This window comes from Petromyzon marinus, chromosome 10, assembly GCF_048934315.1.
Source record: "Petromyzon marinus isolate PM22_M1 ecotype Great Lakes invasive population chromosome 10, UKy_Petmar_22M1.pri1.0, whole genome shotgun sequence".
NCBI lineage: Eukaryota > Metazoa > Chordata > Hyperoartia > Petromyzontiformes > Petromyzontidae > Petromyzon > Petromyzon marinus.
In genome coordinates this window covers 17,516,803-17,543,140 of record NC_133676.1, presented here as the reverse complement: position 1 = coordinate 17,543,140, position 26,338 = coordinate 17,516,803, and the positions used below count along the sequence as shown (strand labels likewise).

The 26,338-nt window shown below is 52.9% G+C and overlaps 2 protein-coding genes across 5 annotated transcripts in view; both read left to right on the top strand.

Moving 5' to 3' along the window:
* Nucleotides 1–6,134, top strand: part of BBS9 (Bardet-Biedl syndrome 9) — a 66,714-nt gene extending 60,580 nt beyond the window's left edge. For all 4 annotated transcript variants that reach the window (XM_076066212.1, XM_032951035.2, XM_032951033.2 and 1 more), the window contains one exon: nt 1,794–6,134. In XM_076066212.1, coding sequence (XP_075922327.1) covers nt 1,794–1,840 — 47 coding nt within the window. In that variant the 3' untranslated portion in view covers nt 1,841–6,134. The remainder of the gene's footprint in view (nt 1–1,793) is intronic.
* A 3,529-nt stretch (nt 6,135–9,663) lies between these two features.
* Nucleotides 9,664–26,338, top strand: part of BMPER (BMP binding endothelial regulator) — a 57,277-nt gene continuing 40,602 nt past the window's right edge. The window contains exons 1-2 of the mRNA XM_076066211.1: nt 9,664–10,166; nt 19,982–20,067. Coding sequence (XP_075922326.1) covers nt 10,067–10,166; nt 19,982–20,067 — 186 coding nt within the window. The 5' untranslated portion in view covers nt 9,664–10,066. The remainder of the gene's footprint in view (nt 10,167–19,981; nt 20,068–26,338) is intronic.

The following is a 26,338-nucleotide window of genomic DNA, read 5'->3' as shown; positions in this document are numbered from 1 at the left end:
TCTATGACAGCAGTGTAAACACTAAAGCACAACAAGCTTCTATTGCCGCTGGCTGCCCAGTGTGTATTTAGTGCCCTGGTTTTGGATGGTAAACGTCAAACTATTTGTAAAAGCTATAATTGCTCTTATTAAAGCATCTTCTCTGAAATGTTTGTGTGTTGCAAGAGACGACGTCATATACCAGGGCCTGGCCTATCCCCCCCAGCCATTGGTGAAGCAGCCCTACCTGTACATTAAATTGTTATCCATTTTACGTATTCAGACACAACTAATTGTATTAAATACTTACATTTGCAATCTTATTATTACGTGGAATAATTAAACCTTATCCAAGTTATTTGTAATTAAACCACTGGATGTCTACCCGTGTACATTTTTGCGTGTTGTGTCGTATTTTGCTAGAGTTAACCCTAAATATATTTGATGTTATTAGAGTTAATGGAGAAACATTAATGCGTTGCGTTTCACAAAACTCAACCGAAATGATATGCTTTAGTTGAGAGGCAAACTTTAGGGCAATGACGGGGAAGGTGTCGCCTAAATAAAGAAATATCTGGGAAGGCGCCGCCAAAATCGCGAGGTTCTTACGCATGGCGGGAGAGACCCGACATGCAGCTGGGTTGCACGGGGAGGGCACGGCTACAGCACCGGTGCCACAGACACTCGCACTGCCACACAAATACCTTCTCGAGCCCTGTTTGTGTGCCAACAATGAATTGTTCGTGGTGATAAGTGCCTCTAAGTGTAGCATTGATTATGGTTGATATGCCAACGAATTTATTTTCAGTTGCTCATTTATTTAGTATCAAAATACATTTTATATGTTAACCACTTTTACAGTTTTGAGTAAATTCATTGCACGTACGAGTATCTTTGTTCAACGTTTGTGTCAATTGTACTCTGCACGTCATGTAATGCACGGCCAAGATTGTAACAACCTCACACGTCTGCAAACCTTACTTTGGACACAATTTTCACATCATGTAATAGTAATTTACTCACTATTATTCTGGACGAAGGCTCCCCACGGCTTGTTGCCCTGGCGGGTTCTTTGACCATACTTCACCAGTCTGTGCGGGTTTGTGAGGCGGAGGGAGGAAGGGAAGACAGGATTGGTTTAGACATCACTCTCCTCCGATGTTTTCCTTGGCATGGACTCAAGCTCAGGTCGCTGGGTTCACAGCGCAATGCGCTAACTGCTGTGGCACCGCTGCCCCTGGTTTTAATCTCAAGGAATACTTTGAGCTCATGCATCTTCAGAAATACATTAGCCCTACAAGGAGAGAAGCCTTAAGACAGCATGGATGAGAATCAGGCTTCTTATTGATGCATTAGGGACCTTCTGCATCTACCACATCAGTGTTGGATTGCTACAAGTGGTGAAGTATGCAATGCGTTTCCCACATTGTGTAATTGATGTGCAAGATCTGTGCTCATAAACCCCAGGAAGGCCACTCACAAACCCATATGAATCACACTGTCATTTATCTGGTTCTGTGATTTAAAATGTGGATTGTGTTTCATATAATGTCGTGTTTACTGCATGTACTACAAAAGAATAATAGTGGTATGCACCGCATGACGTATATTTTCTGAATTGCTATAAATTAGAAAGTCTAAATGTTTTCCTTCTGCATGTTTAAACAGACACGACATTCTACGGGCACTTTGACGGCTGACTCTCGACCTCTTGATTGATATCGACTCGGAGGAGAAGTTTAACCCAACAAGGCACCGCACTGCACAAACACACGCGAGGCGTGCTAATGCCGTTTTGCCTACTCCACGACCAGGGGAAGAGACGGACGGGCCCGAGTCCGGGACGGCAGAAGATGGATAACGGCTCCGGAGCCCCTGGGCGCAAATGCCAACGCGGTAGCGCCACTTAGTCTGCACGGGGGGCCTCGTCGCCAGCGCGTCCCCGTCACGCAGCGCCAGCTCGCCGCTCGTGCGTGGAGGCGAGCGCCGGGGAGCTCTTCGTGCTGCTGCAGGGCATCGGCGGTGCGACTCTTCTTCCCGTACACCCCCCCCGCGGTTAAACGTCTCGCAGCACGTCACCGTGTGGACAAGACGGATACAGAGTTTGTCAACGTTGCGTCGAGCAGTAAAGTGACGAGTCACAAGTTTAGATGCTGAATGCTAATTTGGGACTGAATGCTGATTTAGCTGTGTCTTATGTCCATAGTAAACTAATTATTGCAAACGTCCTGTAGTCTGCGAGCCACGAGTTGACACTATGTCCTGTCGTTTAAAAAATAACGAGAGTCGTACAATTCCAATGTAATGCGCCTGTTTAGTAGCGCGTCCAAATACACATCTCACGTTGAAAGTGGTACAAAACACGCTTCTACTTTTACTTCACCAGTAACGGCTTTTCAAACGGCACTTACTGTCTATGAGAAGCAATTACTAAGTGTATACCTGTACTGTCCTTCACATTCCCATGCAGCAGTTAATGGAGTTACTAATTAATGTCCTCAGTCAGATTTAGAATGTCCAGACCGAATAGCGCTATGCAACTGTGTGTAACATTGCCTCGGATGACATTTTCAGCGTAATCCAGGAAGCACATGGGCGACGGTGCTGAATGCTTAGTGCCAGTGTGCAATGTTGAGGTTCCGTAGGTTTCTGTCGTCACTGCGTTCCTACCACGTGTCCAGATTGTTTCTAAACACCCCTCGTGATTTCCAGCACACTACTAAATCTCACTTCGCATTATACATCAGTCGTCGAATAACGGACATCACACCCACGGACATGGGTGGAACAGTGCATCGGTTCATCAATGTTGATTCTTACGCTCACAATACGTGCATTGTATCGCACACGTAACGATGATAGTTTTTTCATTCGTGCGTGTGGTATATAATGTGTTCATGCAACCCCTACAGCCACTAGAGGTGCTATCATTCAGGGCGTTGAATAGACTCGTGACCCTGGATGAATCTTCCACCCTTGCACATAACCCGGTGTCACAGCACCTTGTCCAAGGTTCTTTGGGAGAAAAAAAAACCACGCAGTCATCAATACACATAAGTTATTGCCGCGCAGAATTTTTAATTGCTTTGTTCAAGCTATAGCCGGTTACTTTTCAGTGGAACAAGCTCAGAGTGTATTGCACTGACCTGACATTTAAGTGTGGTCTCAGCTGGCGGGTTTATTGCCCAGGAAGCAATGGCTGTTCACCAAGAATGTGAAACTATTCCATAGCAGAGTGGCTGAGCAGAGCGAACACGGTTGCCTGTGCACCGCTAACAAGCCGTCTTTTTTCCCCGAGTACATGAGACCAATCAGGCAGGGCTTTGTGGGGTTTTTTTTTTGCTTTTAAACATTCAACTAAAAAAAAGTGACGAAATACTGACAATGCTTTGATCGTTCTGTAGCTAACAAAAATCGGGGTGTGCGTGCATACGTCCTTCACATTTGCAAGTGTTCTGAGGCTTCCTTGTTATATTTTTCCTGGAATTGAAGATGCTTGATTTCTTATTTTTTCTTGGTTTCAAGTGCTCAGCGCTGAGAGAAAAATGCATCCTACAAACACTGGGGATTTCATATAATTATCCACCATTATTTAGTCATTGTTTAGTACAACAACACCACATGGCTTTGCCTAGTTCAGGACCAGGGCCAGGAAAAACATACGGAAGCAGCAACACCAATTTGACAAACTTTAGGTATTTTAGTTTAATTGGAAGCATATTGGCGAAGAGATTGGAATTGAAATATATATTTTTAATGGAAATACGGTAGGTAAGTTATGAAGATGAGATGTTTATAATCACAATAGCTATAACAATACGTTTCAATGGGAATGTTTCAATGGTTGAGGTTGGAGCAGTAGATTTTAGTCGTTTGATGTGTTTTACTGCTCGGCCACTAGTTATATCCTAGTGGAGATAGTTTAGGCACACAAAATAGTGCATCAAAAACAATCTCCTGTTGTGAACGGGCAGTTGTACAATACTGAGGGTGGATCGTGTCCCATCCGTGCAACACATCTTCACTCAGTCGCCTGCACGTTGCATTAGCCAACCTGTCACGGTAAATGAATCAGCACCGGCATCAAGGTGTCTCCGGTAGTAGATTTCCACCTGCGCTCGAGACACCTGCGCTGGATTCCTGTTGGGATTTCTTGACCGCATCTTTGCCTCCCTTGGAGTGTGATTCCAGCGCTCCTTCCGATCGCTCCGCCACCCGACATCCTCTCCCTGTGTGGCGTCCCATCAAGTGGCTGTTCCTTTGATGCGCCTGCACCGACCATGCCGACGTTTCTGCAAACACAGTCGGCAGGCGTCTTGTGATGGCCGCGGACCTGTTTATGTAATTGAGCAACGCCTACAATGTTCACCACTCTTTAAAATACATTTCTCGTTCTTTGAATACTTAATTTTTCTGAACCGGTGTCCTTTAACGTGTGTTCTCTAAACACCCCTAAGAGTACATCTGTTTTTCATTTCGAGGATGATAAATGGCACTATTGAAAAAAAAAATATTTTGTCATTTTGTGTGGACCTCAGATTCACAAACAGCAGGGAACACGTTACACTAGGTTACACACAATGTTGTAGACGTATGAGTTCAGGAAGTTGCCTAATTGGCATGCATCTGAGACCTAACCCGTATCCACTTCACAACACATTGTCCCAAAAACAGATCCAGTGGGGTACAGCTCACGTCAATGGACATACAACATGTCGACTTCCTGTTACACAAGTCCTGAATGGGGTTTGTCAGCGAGTTGTATTGCCAACAATGCAATCCGATAAGGACAATCTGTAGACATCTGTGCTCACCATTGCTCTCTTTTTTCACCGCGCGTTCATACAGCCTACCCACTCTCATGGAGCGTTTTACTGCGGTTTAAAACGTCCATTTAAGGGCTGTGACATGCAAATAAAATCGGAAGTGATTTGAAGGTGACAGAAATTTAACTCTGCCACGTTCTCTGATCCTGCCCTTGATCAAAATCGCAGCGCGTATGAACCACGCTCTCACTCGGACGCACACTTACAGTCTAAGGAGTCTTTGTTTACTTTCATTCCAAACAATGTATGCACGAGGCAATGCTTCCACTGTTTTACGACTTAAGAGCAGCCCTCTTCCCCTTCGCATTAAATCCGCCACTGTATCCAATTACCAGAGCCCCCCCCCCACGCGGGAGAGATGGCAACCCCGGCGCTCTCGCTGCCGCCTCCACGCAGGAATGCGCCAGCGTCTTCATCCTCGAACCAGCGCGGGATGCGTCGACAGCGCGCGGGGCGCGAAACCTCCACGCGCACCGCTCTGAGAAGCCGCGCGTGGCATCACAGTCGCACGCGGCAGGTCCGTCCACTGACGGGAGCTGGCTCGCAAATGAAACGGCGGTGAATTTACAGCTAAGGCGTAGCCAAACCTTTAACATGACGTTAGAGCAATTATTTGGTGGCCTAAGTGGCCCGTCGCCAAAGCCGGTTAATGCTGAAACCTTGAGAACGCGTGCGGTGTTTTGTCGTCGCTCTCTGATTGTCACGGGACCTGTTATGAGCACGCGTCAAGAGCGTCGTCTGTGTTGGCGGGAGGTCGAGAGGTGGCTCCCTGCTGCTGCTGCTGTTTGTGAGTCGGAGCCTGTGGGCCACGTGGTGGGGCCACGTGGCGGGGCCCGTGGGCCACGCGGTGGGGCCACGTGGGTTCGCCCCTCTCCGCTGCGCGTGCGGCCGCAGCTGCTGCCGCACGCGTTGATGCTCGTGCCACTTTTGCTTTGACTAAACCCAGTAATTATCCATTTGTTTGGTCTTACATTCGCTTAAATGTTGCTTTTAGATAACATACTAAAACCATGTCTATCTTTCAATGTAAAAAATTGCAGCATTTCTGTGTTAAAGCGTCGCTTTTTTCTTGCAATGTTTAGTCTCCAATATCGTTATTCAGGGATTTTTTTAATTCGTGATACTTTACATTTAGAATGACCGGCTACGTAACGTTTCTGTAGGATCCGTACGTGTATGTATTGTGATGTTGACGTGCAATTACCTCGTCAAATGTAAACGGCCAACGTGTTTTCTGCAACGAGCGTATCCGTGCATAGTTTGGTTTTCAAACAAATATGTTTTGTAACCAAATCGTTATTTTTTAATAAACCATTCGTGTTAAGTAACCACCGCGCGTCCTCGTGAGTGGATTGACGTCGGGAGTCGCGAGTTGGCGACTGAACTGAGCCCCTGGTCCCCCGTGTCTTGTCGAACTCTGGTGGCAATCCACTCATGGGTGAAGCCCTCCCCACGGCGTCTGGGTCACGGCGGTTGTCTGACCATACTTCACCGCGCTGGTCAGCGGGAGTTGACGAAAGCGTGGCCAGAACAAGCGGAGATGTCGCTCACCGCTGATGTTCGCCCTGGTCGAGAGTCCAATTCGGGTAACCGTTTCCATAGCGCGGTGCGCTGACCACTGCGTGCCGGTGTCGGCGCCCCCACGCGGTCACCGCGAGACGCAGCCGAGCACCGCATGCGGCCCTCTCCCCGTGCCCAGGGGTTGCGTGCCGAGGAGGCTTCATCCCGACTCGGACACGCTGAGACGAAACTTCAGTCCTCGATTGTAAAGTCCCGTTTCCCACTCATCATCGTCATCCGTGATCAATCCACTGCTGGATGACGGCCTCCACGAGCTGTTGCCATCTCTCGTGATCCTGCGATGTAATAATCCACCAGGTTGCTGATTCCAAAGCTCCATCTCCTTGGTCCGTGACCCCTCCAACGCGGTCTGTTCCTTGGCTGCCACTCCGCAGCCGTAAACACGTGTCGAGCAGCACGAGCACACAGCTGGTGTGTAGGCGCTGTGCCACACAGCCGGTGTGTAGGGGCTGTGACACACAGCTGGTGTGTAGGCGCTGTGACACACAGCCGGCGTGTAGGGGCTGTGACACACAGCTGGTGTGTAGGCGCTGTGACACACAGCCGGCGTGTAGGGGCTGTGACACACAGCCGGCGTGTAGGGGCTGTGACACACAGCTGGTGTGTAGGCGCTGTGACACACAGCCGGCGTGTAGGGGCTGTGACACACAGCTGGTGTGTAGGCGCTGTGACACACAGCTGGTGTGTAGGGCCTGTGACACACAGCCGGCGTGTAGGGGCTGTGACACACAGCCGGCGTGTAGGGGCTGTGACACACAGCTGGTGTGTAGGCGCTGTGACACACAGCTGGTGTGTAGGGGCTGTGACACACAGCTGGTGTGTAGGCGCTGTGACACACAGCCGGCGTGTAGGGGCTGTGACACACAGCCGGCGTGTAGGGGCTGTGACACACAGCTGGTGTGTAGGCGCTGTGACACACAGCTGGTGTGTAGGGCCTGTGACACACAGCCGGCGTGTAGGGGCTGTGACACACAGCTGGTGTGTAGGCGCTGTGACACACAGCCGGCGTGTAGGGGCTGTGACACACAGCTGGTGTGTAGGCGCTGTGACACACAGCTGTGCAGTATGTAGTGTAGTATGCAGTGTAGTATGCAGTGTAGTACGCAGTGTAGTACGTAGTGTAGTATTCAATGTAGTATGTAGTGTAGTATTCAGTGTAGTGTGCAGTGTAGTATGTAGTGTAGTATGCAGTGCGGTATGTAGTGTAGTAAGTAGTGTAGTATGTAGTGTAGTAAGTAGTGTAGTATGTACGCCATTACAATGAGGATGTATACAGCGCGCAATTACAGGATCATATCAAGACGCGGTACAACAAAGACACTGCCCTCGAAGGGAAACAGCAGTAGAGTCCTGTAGAGTCGGCGCCGTCATGGCCAATGAACCTTCCCCATGAAACGAGACTTCATTATCTCAGCCGGGAGAGCCGTGGCTCTGCTACACGGCCCACGGCCACAGCCTGGGCCTGTCGACAGCGGCGGCAGCTACCAGCGGACATCGCGAGGAGGAACCAAAGGGGAAAAAAACGTAGAGCAACAACATCATCATCATCAACATCATCAACATCAACAACATCATCATCAACAACATCATCATCAACATCAACAACATCATCATCAACAACAACATCAACAACATCATCATTATCAACATCATCATCGACATCATCATCGACAACATCATCATCAACAACATCATCATCATCATCAACAACATCATCATCAACATCAACAACATCAACATCAACAACATCATCATCAACAACAACAACAACAACATCATCATCATCAACATCGTCTTCGACAGCATCATCATCAACAACATCATCACCATCAACAACATCATCATCAACATCATCATCAACATCAACAACATCATCATCAACAAAATAATTTTCATCAACAACATCATTAACAATATCAACAACATCATCATCATCAACAACATCTTAATCCTCAACATCAACAAAATCATCATCAACAACATCATCATCGACAACATCATCATCAACAACAGCATCATCATCATCAACAACATCATCATCATCATCAACAACATCATCAACAACAACATCTTAATCATATTCTTGCTTCTTTCGGTAAAGTCACGTAGAAGGGAAACAATAAAAAACAAATTTTCTTGTTGTGGTTTTCACACCTGATGATGACTGCTTGTGTTGCAGTTGAAACGTCGTGAGAATTTAATTGTTTTATATATATTAATTATTTTAATGTTTCCCTTCTACGTGACTGTACCGAAAGAACCAAGAATATGAATCCCTACAGTCACGAATGCTTTAAATCAAAGTTTAACATCTTACTCATCAACATCAACAACATCATCATCGACAACATCATCATCAACAACATCATCATCATCAACAACATCATCACCAACATTAACGACAACACGTTATTTACACATAAGTCGACGTGCTATGAAGAAGGGCCACCGCCAATCTCTCTTCAATCCGCACGGACCAGATTGGTGAAGTATCAAGACTGGTGAAGTATGGTCAAAGAGCCCCCCATGTCCACATAGCGTAGAGGGACCCCCACCCCCTTCCCCCATAAAGCATTGGATTCAATAAAGTCTGTGAGTCGTTCTCACAAGGCCTTTTAAGAAAGCGTCACTTTTAAAGGTTGACACCGCCTGCTCCACTGTGACACCGTCCACGTGGACACGGCCCACGTGCTTGCTCCCACTCCCACTTAGACCCCGGGTCTCATTGCGCTCAACAATTCCTCTCTAACCGCTCTCACCCGTGAGCACGTGAGAGCGGTTAGGCCATCGTGGGTGCACGCTCGTTTCGTGCTATCACATTGTGTACGGCACCACAACGTGTGTTAGTCAATATGCCGACTCGTTTCCTATCGACGGGCGGGTGGATGCGCGCTCGCCATCACGGCTCACACCGCCGCCTATCGAGGAGGCGAAGGGGCGGGCAGGCTGAGAGCGACGACTTCGTCTCGCCAGCCAGGGCGCTGGTCAGCACCGCTGCGTGAGTGGTGGAGTCGCGTTGTGGCCACTCGCAGGGAGCGAGACGCTCTTCCTCCTCGCGCACAGCGGCGGCGGCGGCGCCGCGCGTTGCGCAATGCCAGAGGCGGCAGAGATTTTGACGTCGCGGGGGGGGGGGGCAGGGGGTGGGGGCCGCGGGGGGAGAGGGGCCACGCGGCGAGGCTGGGCCGGGTCCCCAGGACCTACGCCGGGGTCGGCGGGGCGGGCGGGCGCCCCCGCGGGCGGATTCGCTGAGCGGCGTCCGCCGAATTTTCGTGGCCCCGCCTCGCCTCCGCGCTCGGCACTTTTCAAAACAAAGTCGCGGTGCCCAGAGGGGCGCAATCCGCGCCGCGCGCCGCTCGCAGCCGCCGCGACCCAGGGGGCCCCAGCGAGCATCCCTCCCCGCGGACCCCGGGACCTCCTCTCTCGACCCTGGAGCGTCTCCCTGTGCCATCGTCAGCGTGAGCCGATCGCGAGGGCTCTGCACAGCGCCACTCCAGCACGCCGGCACGGACCCACGGACAATGAGAAGCCTCTCCTCCTCACTCGGGCATCGGCGGTGATTTCATAATCGACAAGAGGGAGGAGAAGCTGCGGGACGATAACCCAGGCTGTGCCAGTCCGTGGCCACGCAGACTGCCGCTGCTGCTGCCCCTGCTGCCCCTGCTGCTGCCACAGGGAGCACGATGGCGTGTGCCGGGTGCCGCGGCGCCGGCTGGGTGTGGGCGCTGCTCACGCTCACCCACATGTGCGTGCTCTCCCCCGCACCGGCACAGCTCTTGGCAGGTAGGGTTCACGCGCCTGCCGGGGAGGGTTCACGCGCCTCAAGTAGGGCTCACGCGTGCCGGGTAGGGTTCACGCGCGTGCCGGGTAGGGTTCACGCGCGTGCCAGGCAGGGTTCTCACGCGTGCCGGGTAGGGTTCACGCGCCCTAAGCAGGGTTCAGGAGTGGCAGGCAGGGCTCACGCGTGCACGTCGCGGCGACACTTACTACTCACGTGCCCAAATGCCGCAGAGGGCCGGCGCTCATCTCGGTTGGCGGCCCTTGGTCAGTGGTGGAAATTCCACATTTCTACGGTGGACGACCACAATTGTCGTTCCACACAATGCTCGTCAACGTAGCAGCCCTGGAGGGGTGGCACGCTGAGTCGGCCCTGCACGGGGATTTGATCTTGTGACAATTTGTCATGAGTCGAACACCCCACAGAGCAGCGCCGCAGTGTACACGCGTGCTCGTGGTGTGTTTGGTTATATTCCGTAAACACGCCTGCATCACAACACACCCACACCAAGTACACACGTGGACATCACACACAGCCCGAGTACACACGTGGACAGCACACACACAGTACACACGTGGACATCACACACAGCCCGAGTACACACGTGGACATCACACACACACCAACTACACACGTGGATATCACACACACAAAGAACACACGTGGACATCACACACACACCAACTACACACGTGGATATCACACAAACCAAGAACACACGTGGACATCACACACACAGTACACACGTGGACATCACACACACACACAGTACACACGTGGACAACACACGCACACAGTACACACGTGGACATCACACACACAGTACACACATGGACATCACACACACCAAGTACACACATGGACATCACACACACAGTACACACATGGACATCACACACACCAAGTACACACGTGGACATCACACACACAGTACACACGTGGACATCACACACACAGTACACACATGGACATCACACACACACACACACAGTACACACATGGACATCACACACACCAAGTACACACGTGGACATCACACACAGTACACACGTGGACATCACACACACACAGTACACACATGGACATCACACACACAGTACACACATGGACATCACACACACACCAAGCACACACATGGACATCACACACACAGTACATACATGGACATCACACACACAGTACACACGTGGACATCACACATACACAGTACACACATGGACATTACACACACACAGTACACACATGGACATCACACACACACAGTACACACATGGACATCACACACACCAAGTGCACACATGGACATCACAGACACACAGTACACACATGGACATCGCAACACACAGTACACACGTGGACATCACACACACACAGTACACACATGGACATCACACATACACAGTACACACATGGACATCACACACAGTACACACATGGACATCACACACACACAGTACACACATGGACATCACACATACACAGTACACACATGGACATCACACACACACAGTACACATGGACATCACACACACAGTACATACGTGGACATCACAGACACACAGTACACACATGGACATCACACACACACAGTACACATGGACATCACACACACAGTACACACATGGACATCACACACACACCAACTACACACGTGGACATCACACACACACAGTACACACATGGACATCACGTGTTCTCATACGCATTGCAGCAGGGCTCCATATCCTTACATTGCGATTGACAATGCGATCCTTCAATGTCTTAAAATAAATACGAGATAAAGATGAGAGTGGTTCTCCCATGCACGGACTAGACCCCACATGCGAACGCCGACTTCCTCACCACTGGGTCCGAGATTCCAATGGGGAGATGGAATCGGTGGGGATTTGTCCCGAGTTTCACAGTAACGTTGATCTATTGTGTGTTGAACTTCTTTCGCGCCGTACGTAGCCAACCGTGCTAACCAGCGGTGCGGCTGAAGGACAACAAGCGTTGTTCCAACCGTTCGTAAATGTTCACACGTCATTAACTATTCTGTAAGCGCAATAATACTATTTGTATGTATTTAGTAATTACAATCAGGTTTTGTTTCATTACCAACGATGGGATCACCGTGAGAGTGCATCGGCCCCTTGTCCTGCTGCACCACGGCTAATCGATTACGGCGCTGGCCAAGCGTCCCGTTGCACTGCCCTCCTGAAACAAGACGACCCAGTCGTGCTCTCCGGGGTAATGGGACTTCTTGGTGAGACGGGTATCATCACGTCGCTGGTCGCATTGCTTCGTTTCAGCTGTTTAGACGTTGCGAGTCTCTTCAGCAGCAGCAGCAGTGTCGCCTTGTTAACAACCAAACCAACCCGCGTCTGCGTCTGCCCGATGTGACCGGTGCGAGTCCTCAGCGGAGGGGTTCAAGCGCGCTGCGCTACCAAGCCAGCGGCGACCCGAGTCCGATTCGCGCTCACGGCCAATAACAGTAGCGCATATTTGAACCGATCCTGGGCTTCCCCCCGAGGTCGACTCATTCTTAAATGAGTACCATACCCGGTACGGTGTAAAACAAGCATCAGCATTGGGGAGCCAAAGGCGGACGGGCGTGCTGTTTGGCCCACTCGCCAACAGCACTTGCCCCAACAGTCTGTGTAGACTACGCGGAGAAATCTTTGTCGACGGCGGAGTAATTGGGACGTTATCGATTATTGTATTTGTCCATACGAGCATCATCTCCGCACAAGGCGTGCGTGTGCGCGCAGCAGTTCCGTGCGGCGCGGTTGAATTCCCTCTGGGGGAAATTTGTCCCAAGTCGGCACGTCAATGCAATAGCAAACCCGCAGCCCTTTGTCAATCCACTGCTGGATGGAAGCCTTCTCCCCACGCCGTCCACGCAGGTTTGTTGTTGGTGCTTCACCACGCTGGTCAGCGCGCGATGGCGACGCTGATCGGTTCGGGTAACACGCTCCGCCAGTCGTAATGTTAGCCGTGTTCGGGATTGGCTCACAGGGGACCGGGTGCGCCAACTACTGCGCCACCCCTCTCCGTGTTGTGTAATTTAGCACGTGGGAGATATTCAGAATGTTGTGATCGTGGGTCACGGACGCCCTGAACCCGACATGCGCTGTTGGTAATGGCACGAAGTGGTTGTGATTGCTGGATACACGGCGGTGTTCACATTCACTGCCAGCGCTACGTTGGCATGCGCTGTCACTTAATGCGCGGGGCAGCGAGAAATGGCTCAGCCGAGGAATTCTCAGAAATGTCGCCTGGTCACAACAATGTCGCCAGGTCACAGCAATGTCGCCTGGTCACAGCAATGTCGCCTGGTCACAGCAATGTCGCCTGGTCACAGCAATGTCGCCTGGTCACAGCAATGTCGCCTGATCACAGCAATGTCGCCTGGTCACAACAATGCCGCCTGGTCACAACAATGTCGCTTGGTCACAACAATGTCGCCTGGTCACAACAATGTCGCCTGGTCACAACAATGTCGCCTGGTCACAACAGTGTCGCCTGGTCACAACAATGTCGCTTGGTCACAACAATGTCGCCTGGTCACAACAATGTCGCCTGGTCACAACAATGCCGACAGGGCACAACAATGTCGCCTGGTCACAACAATGTCGCCTGGTCACAGCAATGTCGCCTGGTCTCAGCAATGTCGCCTGGTCACAACAATGTCGCCTGGTCACAACAATGCGCCTGGTCACAACAATGTCGCCTGGTCCCAACAATGTCGCCTGGTCTCAGCAATGTCGCCTGGTCACAACAATGTCGCCTGGTCACAGCAATGTCGCCTGGTCACAACAATGTCGCCTGGTCACAGCAATGTCGCCTGGTCACAGCAATGTCGCCTGGTCACAGCAATGTCGCCTGGTCACAGCAATGTCGCCTGGTCACAACAATGCCGCCTGGTCACAACAATGTCGCCTGGTCACAACAATGTCGCCTTGTCACAGCAATGTCGCCTGGTCACACCAATGCCGCCTGGTCACAGCAATGTCGCCTGGTCACAGCAATGTCGCCTGGTCACAGCAATGTCGCTTGGTCACAACAATGTCGCCTGGTCACAACAATGTCGCCTGGTCACAACAATGTCGCCTGGTCACAACAGTGTCGCCTGGTCACAACAATGTCGCTTGGTCACAACAATGTCGCCTGGTCACAACAATGTCGCCTGGTCACAACAATGCCGACAGGTCACAACAATGTCGCCTGGTCACAACAATGTCGCCTGGTCACAGCAATGTCGCCTGGTCTCAGCAATGTCGCCTGGTCACAACAATGTCGCCTGGTCACAACAATGCGCCTGGTCACAACAATGTCGCCTGGTCACAACAATGTCGCCTGGTCTCAGCAATGTCGCCTGGTCACAACAATGTCGCCTGGTCACAGCAATGTCACGTGGTCTCAGCAGTGTCACTCGACCACAATTGTATCACCCGCTTATCAAATCGTGTCACCTGGCCAAGTGGTAACGTCTCACGAGTCATGAACGGTTCCTCATGACTGCTTTGTACCAACGCACACACCGCTGGCCGTGGCGTTGTCGCACCTGCTAACTGTGGGCTGTGTCACAGTGGACATGCCCGTTGCGTGTACTGCTGTGATCCTTGTGAGAGTGAAGCCTGTGCAGTATACCAGCAGTCGTCATCTGTACGCCGAGTGGAATTGGCGCGGTGCCACTTCGCGTTCTTATCCTATAGCGAGCCGGGGCCACTGCGCACGACGTCACGACACTGACGACCACCGTCGTCGTGGTGGTTGTGGTGGTGTGATGGTGGTGTGGTGGTGTGGTGTGGTGGTGGTGTGGTGGTGGTGGTGGTGTGATGGTGGTAGTGTGGTGGTGGTGGTTTGGTGGTGGTGGTGTGGTGGTGTGGTGGTGGTGTGGTGGTGGTGTGGTGGTAGTGTGGTGGTGTGGTGGTGGTGGTGTGGTGGTGGTGTGGTGGTGTGGTGGTGGTGTGGTGGTGGTGTGGTGGTGGTGTGGTGGTAGTGTGGTGGTGTGGTGGTGGTGGTGTGGTGGTGGTTTGGTGGTGGTGTGGTGGTGGTGTGGTGGTGATGTGGTGGTGGTAGTGTGGTGGTGTGGTGTGGTGGTGGTCTGGTGGTGGTGGTGTGGTGGTGGTAGTGTGGTGCTGGTGTTGTGGTAGTGTGGTGGTGGTGGTGTGGTGGTGGTGGTTGTGTGGTGGTGGTGGTGGTGGTGGTAGTGTGGTGCTGGTGTGGTGGTAGTGTGGTGGTGGTGGTGTGGTGGTAGTGGTGGTGATAGTGGTGCACGGCGCGGACGCTGCTGGGGTAGGAGCGGCTCGCGGTGGTTTCTTCATCGCTGCGCCGTTGCCCGCCGTGCGAGCGACGTAGCGAGTTGATCTGCCGCCAGTGAGGGGCGATGTGTGCACGAGTGGCAGCAGGTTGGCAGCAGCAGCAGCAGCAGTCTGCCGGGGCTCTGTCACCCTCACGCCCGCTCGCGGTTGTTTGTCCTGGGGACGAGGCTTGAGGTCGGGCCCCCCTGCATTGATTGAGAGCTGTGGCCTATTCCATTAAAAAAATGTTCAAAATACGGCAAGGAACCAGGGTGCCTGTCTAAAACCCTCCACGCGTGCAATGGGATAATAATAATAGCTTGTGTGCACAGATGAATTCGTAAATCCACATGCTCTCCTACCATGTCCTGGTCACCTTGCAGTCCAGCGAGTTTGGTGGGAGTTTTACAAATCTGCGTGATCCAGAAACCCTTGCATCCGAAGCGCTGGATGGATGCTCAACCACGCCCGGCTAATGAAGCGGAAATTAAATACCCGAGTAAACGCGTCTCCCTCTGCCTCTCCACCGCACGCAAATAAAACAATCCCTAGTCCAGCAGAACTACTCGCGTCTCACACCAACACGAACCAGCGGCGTTCGCGAGGAAACGCTCGGCCGGATTCCGCCTCCGGGATTCGAATTGGGGACGTCGCATCGCGACCATTGCCCCAGGTCACTCTTGCAAATGAAACTTAACCTGGTCTCCATACTCCTTGGTTCTTTCGGTAAAGTCACGTAGGTAGAAATAAAAGAAAATAAATCACGACATTTCGATCGCAACACAAGCGACCGTCATCAGGCGGAACCGATACAGCAAGACAACTGCTGATTTAGGAGAAAGATCTGCTAGCAACAAGAGCTTATAAAGGGGTTTGGTGGGCTCAACCCCAGGGGTAAGTGGGCTGAGCCCACCAAAATCCTTTATAAGCTCTTGTTGTTCGCAGATCTTTCTCCTAAATCAGCAGTTGTCCTGCTGTATCGGTTCCGCCTGATGGCGGTCGCCTGTGTTGCGATCGAAACGTCGTGATCTATTATTTTTATACCCACGTGACTTTACCGAAAGAACCAAAGAGTATGGATTCCTGCAGTATCGAAAGCTTCAAATCAAGATTATCCTGGTCTCTTTGAGTTCTCACCTCGTTACGCAAAATAAACGTCAACTTCATCAGCAGTAAGGATTGTACAATACTGCTTGGGCTGCCAGATGTTATTGGCAAGGACACTCCATCTACAATATGGGGGCCGAGTCAATTCGAAATGTGATACAACATACACATATATTATGCCTTGCTGGCCAAACATTTCCCTTAATTACCAACAGCGATGCCTATGGGGTTTGATGTTTAGAGGTTGAGTGAGGCGGGGTGTTGTTGGTGGGCTGGTCGCTGTGGTATGAGTCTGGCTGCCTGAGTTCGATTCCCAGCCAAAGCAAACGACTTGATTCGTGAGCGACGTCTGAACCACGTCTAGACCCACCCCCCCACACCACCCTTCACCACCTCTGGTGAAGTATGGTTAAAACAAATACTCCCCTTGATAAACATGGGTGTGAGGAAACCTTCATCCATCATTGGATTGACAGTGGCCCGTGAATGAACATTGTTGTTAATGGCTTTGCACTGCAGTGCTTTCGACATACTATTGGAGTGAGTTCACAGTAAATGTTCTATAGACAACTCGCGACTTGGTGATGGACGGCCGTGACCTCCGATGGCTCAGAGGCAGCATGGCCACCCGGCCCCGGTCGCGGGATATGAACTTGACGTCCGTGCAAGGTGGAGCAAGGTGGTGTAAGGTGGAGCAATGTGGAGCAAGGTGGTGTAAGGTAGTGCAAGGTGGAGCAAGGTGGTGCAAGGTGGTTGTAAGCTAGTGCAAGGTGGTGCAAGGTGGAGCAAGATGGAGCAAGGTAGTGCAAGGTAGTGCAAGGTGGAGCAAGGTGGTGCAAGGTGGTGCAAGGTGGTGCAAGGTGGAGCAAGATGGAGCAAGGTAGTGCAAGGTGGAGCAAGGTGGTGCAAGGTAGTGCCAGGTGGTTGTAAGGTAGTGCAAGGTGGAGCAAGTTGGAGCAAGGTGGAGCAAGGTGGTGCAAGGTAGTGCAAGGTGGAACAAGTGGAGCAAGGTAGTGCCAGGTAGTGCCAGGTGGAGCAAGGTGGTGCAAGGTAGTGCCAGGTAGTGCAAGGTGGAGCAAGGTGGAGCAAGGTGGTGCACTCTTCACTCGACTGTGGCTACTGTCGTTGCTCCATGCTTCTCCGTGATTCGAGTCATTCATCGCTGCTCATTCCACGTTCCTGTGATGAGGACCGTTTTTTTATTTTTTACAGAGAACAATTGATTGATTGTTGGCATCGCCTGCGTGATGCCCACCGTCGTGTACCGATTTTACTGGCCAAAGAGATGTGATGGGCTGAGCGAATGATGGGATTTTGACTCGCACGCCGTCCAAGCGTCACGCCCGACCTGCGCGTGACGCGCCCGGGAGTCCAACTCGGGACGCCCCGCGTCACAGGACCGCTCACCACGTGACTCGGGCGCGTCACGTAAGCGGCAGGGCCGCTGGGTAGGGGGACCAGCAGGGCCCCGGCAAGCCACGCGGGACGAGCGACGGCCGCTTCCCCGCCACTCGCGGCGATGTAAAAATCGCCGGGAGTTGTTGGGGGAGGGGTGGGGGGGGACTGAGAGAAAGTTCCCTGGGTGGGTTCCGTAGAACGGGCCACCGTCAAATGACTGCGCACGCAAACACTGTATACCACTGTATACAAAACATGTAAACAATAATTCACTCGCATCGGAAAACTTTGTAATTTTAGTTACTTCTATAAACAGAAGCGCGTTGATTAAACATTCCAACAGAATATTAATAAACGTCACTTTGCAGCTCTTCTCAATCAACTGCCGGATAAAGGCCTCGTCAGCCATGCGGATTGCGCATGGGGAGCCAGGGACCGACATGATATCACTCGCCGCTGATGGTAGCCACGACCGGGGATTGAACTCAGATGCCTGGTTTCGTAGCGGAGTGCGTGGACAGATGTGCCTTCTGCTCTGATACGTTACTGGAACGTAACCGATGTAACTTTGGCACTAGCCCACCCTACGAGGGTTCTACTACACAAGATGCCTCATCATCATTATTATCTCTGATCACTGTGAGTCACTAATAATTGCCGCATGGCAGTTATAATCAGTGAGTTGTTTTGAAGCCCGCACAAAGGGAAAACATGATTACACACACAGAGGACTCAGATATTTATTTATTTTCAAATAAGTAATATTGGCACGACTCCTCCCTCTACACCGCAGATGGCGGAGTGTCCCCTGACCGGGTGGTTAGGCACGAGTTAGAGTTACATAACATAGGGGTCAGAGTTACGTGGTGTAGCACTTAGATTTCCGTGGTATTGCGGTTGGAATTCCGTGGTATGGTGGTTCGATTTCTGTGGTATTGCAGTTAGATTTCGGTGGTGTCGTGGTGAGATTTCCGTGGTATAGTGGTTAGAGTTCTGTGTGATCGTGATGAGAGTTCTGTGTGATCGTGATGAGAGTTCTGTGTGATCGTGATGAGAGTTCTGTGTGATCGTGATGAGAGTTCTGTGTGATCGTGATGAGAGTTCTGTGTGATCGTGATGAGAGTTCTGTGTGATCGTGATGAGAGTTCTGTGTGATCGTGATGAGAGTTCTGTGTGGTCGTGATGAGAGTTCTGTGTGATCGTGATGAGAGTTCTGTGTGATCGTTATTAGAGTTCTGTGTGGTCGTGATGAGAGTTCTGTGTGATCGTGATGAGAGTTCTGTGTGATCGTTATTAGAGTTCTGTGTGATCGTGATGAGAGTTTCCACCCATCAGAGACCCCACGAGTGCTCTCCGGCACCCGTGGGGTCTCTGTAAACGCGTTTCTTGTCGTGTGTGAATATATCAGAAATGAGACTGCAACGTTCGCTACACGCGAGACCTCTCTCCTACACAAAGAGACGTTGAGACTCGGTGGAATTTTTGGTGGGTGTAGATTTCTAAAGTAATTAAACTCTCGCTGTAAGCTCGCCAACTGCGAACGCGGGCGCATGTGGGTATGCAGTTGGCACGCGTGTCCATGAGCGCTTCCCAGAGGTTTTGCCACAGGGCGTTCTCCTCCAGCGGAACGCGGCAGCCGCTTGTCAGCGAGGGGAGATTCGGTCCAGCAGAGATTGCGAGTACCACGTCAACATTTTGGGGCACGTCGCACGCTTGTGGTAAAATTGCCGTGAGAGGGTGATCGATGCGATGTAAACACGCGTAATGAAACATGATTTAACAACGCACAAATATGCGTTGCACCGCACGAACCAAAGTTCTCAGCCTTATCCAGACCACCGGTTCAAAAGAACTGAACGCGTGGCCATTTTTCTTCATTTGGACCACCAACTCAAAGGGAGGTTCTGTAATTTTACGCGAATTTTGGCCTAGAACTAGCAACCACACAGCCGCACCGACTACACGGCCGTGGACGCATCGCATCGGCTTCGATAATGACGCTCGTCGCTGTCGCTGTGCCGACGACGCAGGCACGGTGGCCAAGTGCACGAACGAGGGCGAGGCGGTGGAGATCCCCTTCAGCTGGAACAACCCGTGCATCACGTGCGTCTGCAAGGTGAGAGGGACGTCGGCAGCGCGGCGTTCTCGGCGGCAACGCTCGATCCCCGCGGTCCCCGCCGGGGACTCTCCGTGCCCCCACGCTCGTCTTGATGTAATTGCTCCTCGTAACCTCGCGTATTGTTTCACGCTCAAACATTTGCGCGTAATTTGTTGCAGCTGGGCGTGCTCGCGCGAGCTAGACGTGCCGGCGGTGCGGTGCGCGAAGGCTCGCGCTCTCTCCTACACGTTTCACATTTAACCCCGAAATATAATTTACCGCGATGTAACCTCCCATTGCAACGGAAGCATCCTCCTGCGTTGTGACCGCTACTGGACGTGTCGACTGGACATCTTTTTTTTCATAGCTCATCGTATTTCTCCAGAATAAATAAATATTCTGGTTCTGATTCTGACGCCACTTTAATGGATGGAGGTAAACTGTGCACGAGATGCAACCGTTCACAAGCCTCTCCGTTGCTGCCATTTGGAGTGCCTCTCGTCTGGCACTGTATTCACGTTGCATGTTAACAATCCCACCAGCTACATCAGTTCAACTGTTTGAGCTCGCAGAACGTAGAGAGCCATAATAGCACCTCGTCACAGTGAGCGTGGAGCTAAGAAGATACATAAAACCTTTCTGGGACATTCGCAGTAGAGATTATTTAAAAAAAAACTCCCTGCGGTTCGATCGCGATTCAGCGTCACAATTCAGTTCACGTCGTGGTGCTTGTGGCAGCCACTAGCCATGTAAACCATTCACAGTTCGTGCAACGTGTGAATAGAAAAGCGCCATTCTTGGACACGCGATTCGATGGCTGTGCCGTGAGATAAAGGATTGATGTGAACAGAGGACTCTCATGATCACTCGACTTCCTGCTGTGAACAAGCAACATGTTCACCTACGCACGGGCTAATTTACATCCTTTGGCAACTCATTGGTAGATTTTTTTTAATGTAATAATACATAATTCACATCCCTTTGTCAATCTGCTGCTGGACTAAGGCCTCCTTACGACGTGCCGGTTATGGTGATAGTTTGGTCAGTGTGAGCTGGTGAAGACGGGATCAGGAATGGTTCAAAAATCACACGACGCTCATGCTCGCCGTGGCCGGGAATCAAACCCAGGTCTCCACTGTTACCGCTCCTCCATATTAAAAAAGTCTGCTCCGTCCCATCCATATCATCGACGTTGAGAACATATTTTGCCAGATTCCACCAAAGATCCCCCAAGGTGCTTCTAACGATGTCAGGGCGTAGGCAGGATGGCGTTGGTGCCGTCACGTCGGCGTGTCCTGGTGCCAGGGAGGTCTCCAGCAGGAGTTTCCACTCCGAGCCCAAGATCAGTCAGCCGTCACATGACTCAGAAGTCCATGGGGGCAAGCTGTGAATACAGCCTGAGTGCGTGGTGCCCTGAGTGGCGTGGTGCGCTGAGTGGCGTGGTGCCCTGAGTGGCGTGGTGCCCTGAGTGGCGTGGTGTGCTGAGTGACGTGGTGCGCTGAGTGACGTGGTGTGCTGAGTGGCATGGTGTGCTGAGTGGCATGGTGCGCTGAGTGGCGTGGTGCGCTGAGTGCGTGGTGCCCTGAGTGGCGTGGTGCGCTGAGTGGCGTGGTGCCCTGAGTTGCGTGGTACGCTGAGTGCGTGGTGCGCTGAGTGGCGTGGTGCCCTGAGTGGCGTGGTGCCCTGAGTGGCGTGGTGCCCTGAGTGACGTGGTGCGCTGAGTGGCGTGGTGCCCTGAGTTGCGTGGTACGCTGAGTGCGTGGTGCGCTGAGTGGCGTGGTGCCCTGAGTGGCGTGGTGCCCTGAGTGGCGTGGTGCCCTGAGTGACGTGGTGCGCTGAGTGGCGTGGTGCCCTGAGTTGCGTGGTGCGCTGAGTGCGTGGTGCGCTGAGTGGCGTGGTGCCCTGAGTGGCGTGGTGCCCTGAGTGGCGTGGTGCCCTGAGTGACGTGGTGCGCTGAGTGGCCTGATGCCCTGAGTTGCGTGGTGCGCTGAGTGGTACCCTGAGTGGCGTGGTGTGCTGAGTGGCGTGGTGCGCTGAGTGGCGTGGTGTGCTGAGTGGCGTGGTGCCCTGAGTGGCGTGGTACCCTGAGTGGCGTGGTGCCTTGAGTGGCGTGGTGCCCTGAGTGGCGTGGTGCCCTGAGTGGCGTGGTGCATTGAGTGGCGTGGTGCCCTGAGTGGCGTGGTGCCCTGAGTGGCGTGGTGTGCTGAGTGACGTGGTGCCCTGAGTGGCGTGGTGTGCTGAGTGACGTGGTGCGCTGAGTTGCGTGGTGCGCTGAGCGGCGTGGTGCGTCGCTTCGTCCAGGGCACGCACTGGAGCAGGCGTATCAGTGCTCGAGGCAGGTAATGATTAACTCCCCTTCGCCCAGCGATTCAATTATCTGTCATGATTTAGGGCTGTAATTAGATTCGCAAAGTGATTTACATCGGTCTTGTTTTTACTGTATTGTTTTTTTTTATTGCATGCGGTATGTTCTCTCCCGTTTGCTTCGTCTGATTTATATTTAATAAATTGAAGGGACATTCGCACATCATTTGCAGTGGAATTGTATGCATTAGCAATCACCCAGTCTCGAGACGCACATTTCTTGCGCACGTAACTTGCATGCCATAATACATTTCCATCGACGAATTGTTACGTGAACTCTTTTCTCTTGCACCTTCAAAAGTTGCTGTCTGTTGCTGTCCACATGGCGTTGTTGGGCCTTTTGGCCCGTGTGCGCCACATCAGTTGTATAGCGAGGACACCCCCTGCGCTCGTCCAATCGTTCAAATCACCGACAGCCTCTCGGCGATCGCTTTGCGCCCAAGTTGAGAGTTGGCTTCAGGCGGCAGCCTCCACCCCAGCGCAGCGCGCTCCGCCTCGTTCCTCAGCACGGCTCTGCCGGGCCAAGCGCTCCCTCGTGACGCAGAGGCAGCCACGCCGTGCTGCCTGCACTTATATTCTGAAACGACGAGTTTTTGTTTCGGCAATGTTTTTTTTTTTAAATATATAAACAATTAAGCGAATCCCACCTAGCGCGCCCGTAATTTTACTCTGTTTTGACGACTTGTCCGCGCCGTTTCTCTATTGTGTTGTGCTTTATAAATGTTTCTCTTTAATGAGATAGGAATGCGCGCAGTGCCCACAGGCAAAGCCGAGAGACAGACAGGCACACACAGGGCAGGCTAATAGGTGGGATTATTCAGAACCTTCAAAGAAAGTCTTTAACCACTGGAATTCACATTTTCTTAGAAAGCAAACAGAAGAGCCGCTCTCTGTAAGTGATCAGGAAGGAGTAATGCTCAACCGCTCTCATTCACTTGCGTCGAGTGAGGCTTCTCTGGGTTCCCCTGAAGCAACTGTGGTGTTCCCTTCGCACACTCGACACCTTATATATCCGCGCGCCCACCTGCCCGGGACAATATCAGTCGTGGTGGTGCTGCCCGTCAAGTGTCGAGGCGACATCCCTCCTCGACTCGCCATGACCGAGTCGAGCATCATCGCGGGGCGCTTTCAGACGCGTTTCTGCGGCCGTCTGGAACGCTCTTGCTTTATATATTAGGAAGCCACTGGAACAATGCGCTTTTAAATAATCTCAATTGTTTCGAACTGCTTATTGTGTTTAGTTTGTTGTCCTGCCCCCACACCTCCGAATAGCACGGTTGTCTACGTACGGTGAGAAATAAGTTCAACGTCCATACAGATGAGACCACAGGAAGGGCCGCCATCTCTGGGGTACAAACCACCAAGGAAGATTTGTCAGCTGGATTTGAATCAGAATGATTATTTAGACTGCAGGAATCCCATGAGGTCTGAGGCTCTTTTTTTTAACTTACATCCAGGAGCATCGTCTCGAGAGGAACAATTATCAGTATATTGTGTTTGGGAAACTCAGACTAAGAATCGAGACTTGCAATCGCCCGGCAATACTTACAGATGTCCGGGGGCCCAGCAGCTACCTCAGAAAGAGAGGATCATTCGTGGGGATACCAGGACACGTGGCAAACCTCGCGACGCGTCTCGCCGTGGCCGTTCGAGCGAGAGAAAGACACCGGCCTCGATGTCCAACCGCGGATTTTCCCTTGCTCGACCAAATCTTCATCCTCGGCCCTCGAGGTGCGCTCGGTCGCTGGAGGGGCGATCCATCGCACGGCTCCAAGCCCCTCGGACAAAGATCCCCCGTGTAGCCTCGCAGACTGTTGGGGCAAGTGCTGTTAGCGAGTAGCACCTGTGAAGGCCGGCACTGTGGCACACGAGGGGGTGAATGGCCAGCACCACACCCGGCCGCCTTTGTCTCCCCAGTGGCGATGTTTACTACACACCGCACCAGGTAATCATTTGAGGCTGAGTCGACCGAGGGCAGGCCCAGGACCGGTTCAGCTATTCGTCACTGGTGTTGGCCGTGAGCAGGAATCGAAGTCGGGGTTTATAGTGCAGAGTGCTCCCTGACCCCTCACGCCGGGCTGGCGTCTGAGAGACATTTAAAAAGCGGCTGCCAAGAACAACAAATGATTAAGTTGTAACGCGAGGATCTGAACAATCCCGCTCATTAATTGTGTTCTCTGTGTGTGTGTCTGCGTGTGGTTCCATTCTCGAGCTCGCTAACAGCACTTGCCCCAGCAGTCTGTTAAGGGTAGACGGGGGATCTTTGTCTTTGCTTCCATTCTGAACAGAACTACTCAGACCCGATTGTTTCTGGGACGAAGTAAGTGACGCGCGGTGTTTGTCGCGAGGCAAATTGGCCCGACGGAGTTAAAGTTCCTCCCAATTCGACATCCCTCCTGTTGGGTGCGCTCTTCCCGGCGTTGTGGAGGCGACAGAGCAGGTGCGAGCTCTGGGAACGCAAAGAGCGGCCCGAAACCTGCACGCGCGATGACCCCATCGCCACGTGCTCGTCTCGCAATGTCCTCGGCGAGCTTCGAGACCCCCCCGCCGCCCGCCCCTTCTCACAAGAGCGAATCCCGACTTGGCAATCGAAGAGAAGCCTCGCGAGACGCAGACTCCGTCGAGTGCGCATCGACGGAGCCGGACGCGGGCAACTCTCAGCCGGCACCCGCGTGGCTGCCGTGGAGCAAGCGGAGTCCCTGCTGCAGCTAGCGGCGTCCCTGCTGCAGCTAGCGGAGTCCCTGCTGCAGCAAGCGGAGTCCCTGCTGCAGCAAGCGGGGTCCCTGCTGCAGCTAGCGGAGTCCCTGCTGCAGCGAGCGGAGTCCCTGCTGCAGCGAGCGGAGTCCCTGCTGCAGCTAGCGGAGTCCCTGCTGCAGCTAGCGGAGTCCCTGCTGCAGCGAGCGGAGTCCCTGCTGCAGCAAGCGGAGTCCCTGCTGCAGCGAGCGGAGTCCCTGCTGCAGCTAGCGGAGTCCCTGCTGCAGCAAGTGGAGTCCCTGCTGCAGCTAGCGGAGTCCCTGCTGCAGCTAGCGGGGTCCCTGCTGCAGCAAGCGGAGTCCCTGCTGCAGCAAGCGGAGTCCCTGCTGCAGCTAGCGGAGTCCCTGCTGCAGCTAGCGGAGTCCCTGCTGCAGCTAGCGGAGTCCCTGCTGCAGCAAGCGGAGTCCCTGCTGCAGCTAGCGGAGTCCCTGCTGCAGCAAGCGGAGTCCCTGCTGCAGCAAGCGGAGTCCCTGCTGCAGCAAGCGGAGTCCCTGATGGAGCAAGCGGAGTCCCTGCTGCAGCAAGCGGAGTCCCTGATGGAGCAAGCGGAGTCCCTGATGGAGCAAGCGGAGTCCTTGCTGCAGCAAGCGGAGTCCCTGCTGCAGCAAGCGGAGTCCCTGATGGAGCAAGCGGAGTCCCTGCTGCAGCAAGCGGAGTCCCTGATGGAGCAAGCGGAGTCCCTGCTGCAGCAAGCGGAGTCCCTGCTGCAGCAAGCGGAGTCCCTGCTGCAGCTAGCGGAGTCCCTGCTGCAGCTAGCGGAGTCCCTGATGGAGCAAGCGGCGTCCCTGATGGAGCAAGCGGAGTCCCTGCTGCAGCAAGCGGAGTCCCTGCTGCAGCAAGCGGAGTCCCTGCTGCAGCAAGCGGCGTCCCTGCTGCAGCTAGCAGAGTCCCTGATGGAGCAAGCGGAGTCCCTGCTGCAGCTAGCGGAGTCCCTGCTGCAGCAAGCGGCGTCCCTGCTGCAGCTAGCGGAGTCCCTGCTGCAGCAAGCGGAGTCCCTGCTGCAGCTAGCGGAGTCCCTGCTGCAGCTAGCGGAGTCCCTGCTGCAGCTAGCGGAGTCCCTGCTGCAGCTAGCGGAGTCCCTGCTGCAGCTAGCGGAGTCCCTGCTGCAGCTAGCGGAGTCCCTGCTGCAGCTAGCGGAGTCCCTGCTGCAGCAAGCGGAGTCCCTGCTGCA